This window comes from Lontra canadensis, unplaced genomic scaffold, assembly GCF_010015895.1.
Source record: "Lontra canadensis isolate GAN:19392208 unplaced genomic scaffold, GSC_riverotter_1.0 scaffold55, whole genome shotgun sequence".
NCBI classification, from domain to species: domain Eukaryota; kingdom Metazoa; phylum Chordata; class Mammalia; order Carnivora; family Mustelidae; genus Lontra; species Lontra canadensis.
Genome location: NW_022631049.1, coordinates 1261629 through 1272283, shown reverse-complemented (window position 1 = coordinate 1272283; position 10655 = coordinate 1261629). Strand labels below are relative to the sequence as shown.

The following is a 10655-nucleotide window of genomic DNA, read 5'->3' as shown; positions in this document are numbered from 1 at the left end:
ATTTTCAAGACTATTTCAAGCCAGTTGTTAAAAATCGTTAAAAATCAAATTATATAAACTTACAAGTAAATTGTATTAAAAACAAAGATAATATACATTCGAAACTTGTCATTGCCTAATTATTTTATAAACCTAGTGTTATTATTTGTGCTCTTGAGGTTATTTATGTTGATCATATCTGTACGGTGGAAATACTATATGAGGAGCGCCTTTCCCCAACTCCATGATCAGTGACGTCACAATGGTAGCTTGGGAGTATATATACCTGGAAACTGGCAAACACCATCATCAGGGCTTCCCTATTCACCGGGCTCCCCCGCCCCACTCCCCACACACATACACACTGACAGCAACCTGTCAAGGATAGAGTGTGTGTTGGCAGCCACTGAATTAGAGAGAATATTTAGGTCCTCCAATAAAGGAAGAAGAAAAGCAGAGCAACTTGTTTTGGATCTGAGGAGGGGTCCTCCACTTACGCTATAACAAAGTACAAGTTGTAAATTTTTTTTTAAAAGATTTTATTTATTTATTTGGCAGAGAGAGATCACAAGTAGGCAGAGAGGCAGGCAGAGAGAGAGAGAGAGGAGGCAGCAGGCTCCCTGCCAAGCAGAGAGTCCAATGCGGGACTCGATCCCAGGACCCTGAGATCATGACCTGAGCCGAACAAAGGCAGAGGCTTAACCCACTGAGCCACCAAGTTGTAAATTTCTAAAACAACTTATTCTTCTATGACTTTTACAACTTTAGAATATTATCTTTAATAGCTTATTTAAAAAATAAATGCCTATTTTGAAAACAAAAGCAGACCACATTTTTCAGGGTCTAAAAATGAATTATAAAATGTTTCGTACGTATGGACGCAATAATTAGACTTTTAAAGGACAATAGTAATATAACAATCTACTGCCCGCCCCCACCCCCCTGGACCATAATAATGTGGAACTGATAATTCACTTCTGACTAAACTATAGATAATGGAAAACCACTGAAATGATGTGCAGGATTAATGTAGTACATTAGAAAGGTCAATCTGGGGGCACCTGGGTGGCTCAGTGGGTTGAAGCCTCTGCCTTCAGCTCAGGTCATGATCCCAGGGTGTTGGGATCCAGCCCCGCATTGGGCTCTCTGCTCAGCCTGCTTCCCTTCCTCTCTCTCTGCCTGCCTCTCTGCCTACTTGTGATCTCTGTCTGTTAAATAAATAAATTAAAAAAAAAAAAAAAAGAAAGGCCAATCTGGTGACCCAAAGTAGGTACTCCAGAAACCAGTTTTGCTGGAGTCCAGGAGAGCCCGAATCAATTTGAGAAAATACAATCAAGGGGGAAAAATTAGATGTGGTGATGGATAGGAAAAAGGTACCAAGATAATTCCAAGGATCTGAAACAAGTGTGACAGCATCAGTGACTGAATCCCTGACCACACCCCTACTGCTCCCCACAGCTTCTAACCCTGGAGAGATTGTCAAAATTTAGGTTGCTGGTACTCCACCGCAGAGTTACTGAGAGTCAGTAAATTTGGGGGAAGAGCCCAACATATTCCATTTGACAAGTATGTAAAGTCTGATGCTGCTGGTGCGAGGATCACACTTTTAGAACTACTGCCTTACAGTAATGGTTTGCTTATTTTGCTAAAGCTTCAGGCATGTCTTTGTTAAACCAGCAGGGGGAGACAGGTATAAAATTTATCCTCTAGAAATAAACTACCTTATAATACTAAAGCTCCTTGGAGTTATGATGTTGCCATGGAGATTTCTGAACTGTTTTGGAGAGCAGCATGTAAGTTGGCATCAGGTGAGATAATTTTCTGTTGTTTAGGTAAAAATGTATTTTGGTAGGACTAATGTCCAAATTTCTGCAAGCCCGCCCTTGGTAAGAACTTGGTTGGAAGAACTTGGAGTCACACAACTCTGTCACTTACAAGCTGTATGACTTGGGGGAAGTTATCTTCTCTGATCTTGTTTCCTCCTCTTTAAAATAGTCCCGATTTATGGAATTGTTAGAGGCCTAAACGTTCTTGGAACTTAAGTTGGCTATGATTATTAAAATATTATTATTACGACTCTAGTTGTTTTCAGTTCTATAGCCTCCCCAAATTTTAGGAAGAGTCCAGATACACTGCTTAGTTTTTAGTAATAGTGCTCCCGTTTTTCAGGTGAAGAATTGGAAACACCTGGAAAGTGGTTGTTTGTAAAATCCTAATCTCCCCAACCAAAATACCTAGGATAGGTGAGTTTTATTATTTATTTATTTTTTATTTTTTTACAACCCCGAATAGGTGAGTTTTTATTAACGTTCCCGGCCCAGAGAGCTCTCTCTGTATTTGATCTCCTAGCCTTCAAAGCCCAAAGATGGGTAAGTGTGTTTTTTTGGACTCAGAGCTGAGATGGAACAGAGCAGATGGATGCTGGCTTCATCTTGGCAGAGCACTCAAGCGGGGTCAGACTAGCCCAGATCCAGCCCGGGCAGCCCTTCCCTAGAGTTGGCACCTGCCGGGCATGCAAATGCATGTGAAGAGTCGCGATCTGCGTGTTGCGAGTTGGTTCCCCTGTTCCGCGGAATTCGCTAACTTCGCGGGGGCCGGCCGCTTCCCGAGGAGGGACATATCTGTCCGTGATCTCGCTCTTATTGGCCCGACACTGACACTAGCCCTGTGGCGTCGGCGGCAGGGGCTTCTGCCGGGAGGGAGAGCCCGGGCTGGGGCGGGGTGACGTCAGCGAAGGCGTGTCTAGGCCGGGAGCAGTGGGCGGGGTCTACGGGAAGGTGTGTCGGGGGCTGGTGGGGGGCGGGGCAGGTCGACGGTGACGTCACAGGGCGGGGCCGTGCAGGGGGCGCCCGCGTAGGTGAAGCGCGGCGCCGGGCGGCAGCGCTCAGTTAAGGCGGCGAGCCGCACGGCGTAGCCTTTCTCTCAGCTTCACTCCTGTGCTGCCAGTCATGTCCCTGAGAAGCAGCCTGTCGCGTCTCCTCCGGACGCGAGTGCATTCCATCCTGAAGAAGTCCGTTCACTCGGTGGCTGTGATCGGAGCCCCGTTTTCACAAGGACAGGTGAGAATCGGGACCTGGCACCGAGGGGCAGAACCAGGAGAAAGCGGGGGTGGGGTGAGGAGCGGGGAGACGAGGAGAAGATGGGGAGGAACAGAGAGGGGGACGAGGTGGTGGGTTCCCACGATTGGGCACCGGGAGAGCACGTGGGGTTTCCTCTGGTAGAAGATGGGGAAGGAGAAAGGAGATGGAGGGCATCCTGCTTGCGCTGCGGGCAGGGGCCGCGGGCTGGCGGGTCTCCGCGGCCTTCCTCCCGAGGAGAGGGAAAGTGGTGGGTCCCGCTGGGGGAGTTGGGGCAGGGTTTCAGGGAGGGGCTGGAGGGGGACAAATCGGCCAGAATACCCGGTGGAATGTCCAGAGAGAAGAGGTTCAAGTGAGAGACCGGGGATTTAAGGCTTCAGGGTGCATTCTCAGAAACCATTCATTGGCGGGGAAATTGGAGCTGCGGTCTTCAGCGGCCGGGGGACGGGAGGGGCTGTTTTGTTCTCGTCAATGGAAGAAACCTGCAGTCGTGGAGACCTCACTGCTCCAGAAGCCCAGGCTCAGGCCTCCGCCAGCCACACACACCCTCCCCCCCACCTCCCAAGCACCGGATCCAGACCAGGCTAAGGCCCTTCCCTGTCTTGGCCTCCGCTTGCTCTTCCCACAGTCAGGGGCTTGGAGATTGATTTGATTCCAGTAATTTTTTTTTGCTCTTCCCCTGCAAGTGGTTGAAACGAGCAGACCTCAGGTGAAAATAATAAAAGGAAGGGCTGATGGTGTCACAGGTTTTCAGAGGGATCTGTTGGGAACTAAGTATAGAATAGCAGATTTCTGTATTTTTGCGAAATAAAGTGGTCTTCTTTCTAACCCACTTCTTTCACATCTGTGTAATTTATGTGACAGAAAAGAAAAGGAGTGGAGTATGGTCCTGCTGCCGTGAGAGAGGCTGGCTTGATGAAAAGACTGTCCAATTTGGGTAAGTGGCTGAAGTTTAGATTCTGTGATGGCTGGTAGCAGGCCATTCAGTCTCCTCTCCTGTCTAGGGACTGCACAGTGTCTGCTTGTACTTGGGAAGCCTCTCCTCCCTTTGATTCCATTTGCAGTTTAAGATCTGGGAGTCTTCAGGCAAAGTCTTGTGGGCAATAAAGAGAGTAACTGTGTAGAAGGCAAGGAGGTGGAGTGACGTGGGGTCTGGAGCAAGCAGTGGGAAGAATACTGGCTAGGTTCAGCTCTAACTGCTCAGTCAGCTTTCCCTCTCAAATTCCAGCTCTCGGAACTCCATCAGGGTGTGCTTCTGATTCATCAGCCTAGCCAGTTTCCTCTCTTCCTCTCCTTCATTTCCTCCCCAGGGTGAATAGCTTTTTATTACTATAAGCGGAGTTTTAGATCAGTGTTTCTCGAACTTCCCTGATGATGAAAATCACTTGCATTACTTGTTAAAAATACAGGTTCCTAGGCTTCTCCATTGAATAGTCTGATTTATTGGCTCTGGGTGGGACCCAGACATGTGCATTTTCACAAGCTCCCAGGTAATCTGCAAGACAGTTGCAGTCGTGTAATGAGGATAGTACTGTAAAGTTACAGAACCTGACCCAAAGATAAATGCCATTTATATGGTAATAGAGAACCCTTCTTTTGGTAAGAGGACACCAAATTCCAACTGTTATGATAGGAAGGCTCCTTTACCTAACCTGAATGTTTCTAGCTGCTGTTTAAAGCCATTTCCTCCATTTATATGAGGACAATTCCCAGATCTTTTCTGAAGCTGTAAGCGCAGAAGGCGTGGCAGCAGCGAGCTGTGGGTGCTGCAGATAGCAATGGGGAATCTAGGTTAACTATAAATCTCTTCCCCACTCTTGCTTTGAAAACTGAGTCCATTCCAGGGGTGGACCATTTTCTTCTAAAACACAGGACGAGTGAAGTCACCAAAAGCGCCTTGGGCTGAGGTGTACTTCCTGTACACCTCTGGCTAGATCTAGATGTGGTGTCTTTGGTTCACTACTCAAAACTTTTCTCTGTTAAATAATTACAGATCCTTCTTCAGTAGGATCTCTTAATTCTTTTAATGACTCTCTAGGCTTACCACCAAAGATGAAAGAGAAGTGAAGATTCAGTTTTAATGTGTCATCAGTTACCTAACAGGAAGAAGTTTCTATTCCTGCTTATAAATGAGGATCCTGTCCCTTTAAATCAGCTGTACACATTCAGCCTTCTTAGTTTTTTTAAAGATTTTATTTATTTGTTTGAGAAAGAATGAGAGTGAGAGAGAGCATGAGAGGCTGAGAGGGTCAGGGGGAGAAGCAGACTTCCCGCTGAGCAGGCAGCCGGATGTAGGGCTCCATCCCAGGACTCTGGGATCATGACCTGAGCTGAAGGCAGTTGCTTAACCAACTGAGCCACTCAGGGGGCCCCTCAGCCTTTTTAAAAGGCAGCGTTTTACACTGAAGACCATAATCTCTGGGAATCACTATTTTTTTTTTTAAATACTGGATAAACCCCTCAGCCCTTCTGATGAACTGGGCCTGGCCTTGCTTGAATTGCCTGCTCAGTCCTCAATTCTACCTTTAGAGACAAGAATCAGTTTCAGCCTCTTACACAGAACACATTTATAATGTTCAGTTGAGGCTGCCAAATGAGGGGGAGGGGCACATCTGTGGCTCATGCTTTGTGGACTTTTCCTGTTCTAGCTCATGGTACTTTTCCGCTTCAACCTGGAATAGCCATTCTCCCTTAAACACTACTCCCTCAAATACCTCCTCTGTCTACTCTCAACCTAAAGTGATGGGGAAGCTGCAGTTTATTTTGGTCTTCTCTTTAAGTTTTTTTTAGCCTTACAATTTATATCCTTGCACTGTAGCTGACTGGTAGGCCAGTATGACCAGCAGCCCAGAATAGAATCTCATTGCATATTAATAAGAGTGTGGCACTCAGCACATTTGTAGCGTGTGATTTTGGCTAATCTCCAAAAAATAGATTGGAGAAAAGTACCAAGAGAAGTTCAGTTACTCTATTGTGAAGCAGTACTGAGGTACCAGTACTGAAGTACCAGAGCACTTTCAAACAGGCAGCATGGGTCAGATTTCAAGGCCGAGAGGACCCACGGAAAGAAAACTTTCACAAATCCCTTTGTTCCTTGCCCTCAGCTCTGATGTCACAGGCTGCTGGTGTTGCCATGGCATTGGTCAAACTTCCTGTTTTCTGGAATGAATGGATTTGACTTAGTGTCTGGGTTTGGTTTTCCCTTTTTTTTTTTACCCTGGGTTTAGTAAGGACACTCGGCTCCTCTCTCAGGTGACCCCTTATCTGAGCGTATGCAGAGAGCCTGGGAGAGATGAAGAGGCAGTTGGCCTGCCAAGGCTCAGATTCGGTGCCTCTGCTTCTGATTCTCGTGAGCCCTGAAAGCCACGGTCATTGATCATTGGCCCCTTTTTTCTTTGGAAGTTGAAGGAGTGTTCTGCTGGGGGGAGGGGGGTAGCTGTCAACGGAGATGTACAGTTTGAGGGCTTTATCATTGTAATTAGGTAATTTGACTCAGCTGAGGTACTGAAAAGAGATGCCAGCCACTGAAACAACTCTTTAAATTAACTTAGGCTGGAGTTCTGGAAGCCATGTGGGAGCCCCTCTGGTTCCTCTCGACTAGGCTAGAGACATTTGTCCTTCCTGTTCCATTTGGTGCTCCATCAGACAACAGACCAGGAATCTCTTCGGTTGGGACCAGAATCTGGTCTGCTTCAGGAAGAGCTGATTGAGGGCCTGAGGTAGTTTAACAGGAAGATCTGAGAACTATTCGGTACAGATTGGTATGTGAGTTCCGGGATATGTACTTGCTTGCAGTGGGGTGTTAATATTCATTAGTTGTGTGATCGTGATACTTGGCCTGGCCTCTACCTTGCTATTCCACTGAAATTACCTTGAGCAAGCCTACTGATCTGTCAGCCTTTATTTTGCTGGGCCTCTCTATTGCACAACTGATCGCTTTATTCAGGAAATACTGTGAGCAAAGACACCCCTCTCTTTTGAGTCTCTTGTCTCCATTGACTAGTCCTTCCTGGACTCCTTTGTGGGATCTTCCTCTTCTTCCCAACCCTTAAATGCTGACCCCATTGTTTCTCCAGCTTGGTTCTAAGGACCCTCATCGCACTCTCACAGATGTCTCAAACTGCACTTGTTCAAAACAAAATTCCTTCTCTTCTTCCTCAGATCTGTTTCTCCTGCTGTCTCCCGTTGTCTGTTTCATGCTGTCACCCATTATCCAGTCACTCAAGTCAACCTAAAAAGACCATCACAATTCTTTGCTCCTTCTGTTTTGTGCTTTACATCTGTTGGTCACAAAGTCTTGTTGATTTTTCTCCCCCCCCAAAAGAGTAGAGTTCTTCGCCATAACGATGCTGCTGTAGTTCTCTCTCTTCACACTTGACTGTAACTTTCCTTTGGTTTCTTTTGTCCCTTTTCTATCTTACTTGGTTCACATTCTTCGCTGCCCCCAGAGTAAGCTTTCTAAGACCATTTATCCTTTGCTTAGTCTTTCCATGGCTTTCTTTTACATGCGTCCATGCTTTTCAGTCTTGTCATTCATATACCATCTTTTCTAATTTGCCATACTATTCACTTTGTATTTCTTAAAATTGGCTTTAAAGGTTCATAATTTTTAAACGTAGTCTGAACCTATAATAAGCAATGAAATCTCAGGCTTGTACTAGATACATTTTTCTAATCCAGTTTCATTTAATAGTTTTACATTTTGCTATTTGTCCTTCGACCCCTAGGTTGAAGTGTAGAACACACAGCACCGCAATTTGACCTTCATCTGTCTTTAGACTTCTCCCTACACACATTCTGCCTTATTCTCATTGCAGCTAGAGTTGTGGGCCCTTGACCTAGGCTCCACATATAGAAGCACGCATCCTAAACTTTGACTTGAAATTCAAGAAGGGGTAGCAAAGAATTCATTCTGTGATGGGCAGGGTGGTAACAGTGCCAGCAGTGGCTTCTGTCCAGCGTCATGGGGTCAGCCGTGCCAGCTGCATGCAGTGCCTTTCCTGAGTAGTGGAGCTCTAGATCTTTACTGGACAGTCCTACAGTGGGACTTCGGGAGCCATAATTGCTGGTACTGTGGCCTTTAACCCAGATATCAGCCCTCTTAAAGATTCTGGGAGTTACCCAAATTGAATAAATTGCTTTTCTGCTGTAATTAGCTCGAACAGGTTTCTGTTGCTTGCAGTTTAGAGATCCCGATTGATACAGTTTACAAATTCTAGTGAGAAAAATTGCCATGTGGACTGGGATACTCTAAGTCCTCTCTCTAGTCTCTTGATAATAAATTCTTGTTCTTTTGTTTGCCTTTTTCCCCTAGTACTTGACACAGTCTTCTTATAAGTTAATATAACTCATTAGGTTACAGTTTCTTTGGCCTTTAGTTAATTTAGGACTAGATCTTAGTCTCTCTGGGTTTTAGCAGCTCCCTGTTCCTTGGTGTTTTGATTTTTGAACCATCACGTTCCTTAATGTGACTCCTGAAAACCACCTCAAGTTTTAACTAAAGACATTTTTAAGTTCTGGGCATGCCTGACTAGTAAACAGACCAACTTTAGTGTATTACCATGACTTAAATCATTTTCAGTGTTCTCGATCTTAAGCCTATATCTTAATAGAGTTATAAGACTGTAGACATCTGTTAAAATGATTGAACTTAAGATGTAAGTAATATAAAGTACGTATCAAATCATTTTAAATATCATTTTTAGGTTTACTTTTCTAGGAGCAGCTTTTAGTCACTAAAAACTATAACAAGTTCTTTCGCTAATTTCTATATTCCAAAAATTTGAGCACTGCTAAGGTTTAGGTACTGGGAATATAATAGTGGAAAAAATAAAGTCTTGTTCTCTTGGAGCACCCATTCTAATGAAGGGGGGTTGGAAACAGACTTAAGTAAAACATACAGTATGTCAGATGATAAAAAAATGAAAGCAAGTAGTGGGGGATAGCAAGTATTGGGGATAGAGTAGGCATTGCGTATGTAGTTGGGGAGGCCTCAGCAAGAAGGAGTCTTGTGAGCAGACCTTTGGCAGGTGAAGAAAGGCACAAGGTATGTAATTGGGAGCATTTCAGGCAGAAGGAACAGTAAGACCCAGAGACAGAAAGGTGCCTGGGAATGTTTAGGGAACAAGATGCTATTATCGAGCTCTAGCCAGTGATTGCTCTGTGGGAAGGGGAAGGCCTTCTATTCTTCAATTTTTCAAGAAAAAACAGAAATCTGAATTTTTATGGGAGATCTAAGTTGTTTTAATAAAAAAAAAAGGCTATATCCATACAGTGAAATATTACTGAATCATAAAGAATGAATTTCTAATTCATGCTACAGCAGGAATGAAACTTGGAAGCATTATAGTAAGTGAAAGAAAGACACAAAAGGCTACATGTTCTATGATTCCATTTATATGAACTGTCCAGAATAGGCAAATCCAAAGAGACAAAGTGGACTAATTTGGGGACAGGTGGGGAGAAGGCAATGGGGAGTGGCTGGCAATGGGTGCTGGTTTCTTTTTGGAAGGTGGTGAAGCCGTTCTTCAGTAGGTAATTTGCTGAGTAATATGCTGTAGCAAAAGCCTAGGTCGCAGATGTAGGTAAATCTCTTAAAGGCATTATTGGGATTTAGCAAATTTCAGTAAAACCAAATCTTTCCTTCTTAGAAAGGGAGCAGGCAGCAAAGAATTTAACTTAGACTTTTCATTTCAAAGTTGTTATCCATTTGCCATGTTCTGGACATTGTGCTAGGCTCTTGCTACTATGTCATTCTTAATTTGTTAAAAACAAATGATACCCATCAAGATGGCCAGTGTCAAAAACAATAAAAACAACAACAAAAACAAACAAAATCCCCGAAAATAACAAGACTTGGTGAGGATGTGGTGATATTAGGACTCTTGTGCACTATAGTGGGAACGCAAAATGATATAGCTGCTGTCAAAACCAATATGGCAGGGGCGCCTGGGTGGCTCAGTGGGTTAAGCCTCTGCCTTCGGCTCAGGTCATGATCTCAGGGTCCTGGGATCCAGCCCTGCATTGGGCTCTCTGCTCAGCAGGGAGCCTGCTTCCTCTGCCTGCCTCTCTGCCTACTCATGATCTCTCTCTGTCAAATAAATAAATAAAATCTTAAAAAAAAAAAAAGAAACGAAACACCAATATGGTAGCTTCTCAAAAAATTAAAAATGGTTAACATATCAGCAATTTCACCTCAGGCATTTACCCAAAAGCACTGAAAGTAGGGTCTAGAGGAGATATTTATACACCCATGTTCATAGCATTGCACACAATAACCAAAAGATGGAAGGAACCCAAGAGCCCATTGATGGATGAATGGATGGATAAAATGTGATACAAATGTACAATGGAATGTTAGCCTTAAAAAGGAAAGTTCTGAAATATGCTGTAACATGGGTGAACCTTGAGAACATTATGCTAAGTGACATAAACCAGTCACAAAAAGACAAATACTGTATTCCACTTACAAGGTACCTAGAGTAATCAAATGCATAGGGATAGAAAGCAGAGTGGTGGTTGCCCAGGGCCCCAGGGGAAGGGAGAATGAAGAAATATTGTTTAATGGGTACAGATGAAAAGAATTCTGGAGGTGGATGG

At 44.4% G+C, this 10655-nt stretch overlaps 1 protein-coding gene across 2 annotated transcripts in view; it reads left to right on the top strand.

Moving 5' to 3' along the window:
• The first annotated feature begins 2899 nt into the window (after positions 1–2899).
• The window catches only part of ARG2 (arginase 2), a 29934-nt gene continuing 22178 nt past the window's right edge, over positions 2900–10655 (top strand). For both annotated transcript variants that reach the window (XM_032875126.1, XM_032875125.1), the window contains exons 1-2: positions 2900–3038; positions 3921–3993. In XM_032875126.1, coding sequence (XP_032731017.1) covers positions 2928–3038; positions 3921–3993 — 184 coding nt within the window. In that variant the 5' untranslated portion in view covers positions 2900–2927. The remainder of the gene's footprint in view (positions 3039–3920; positions 3994–10655) is intronic.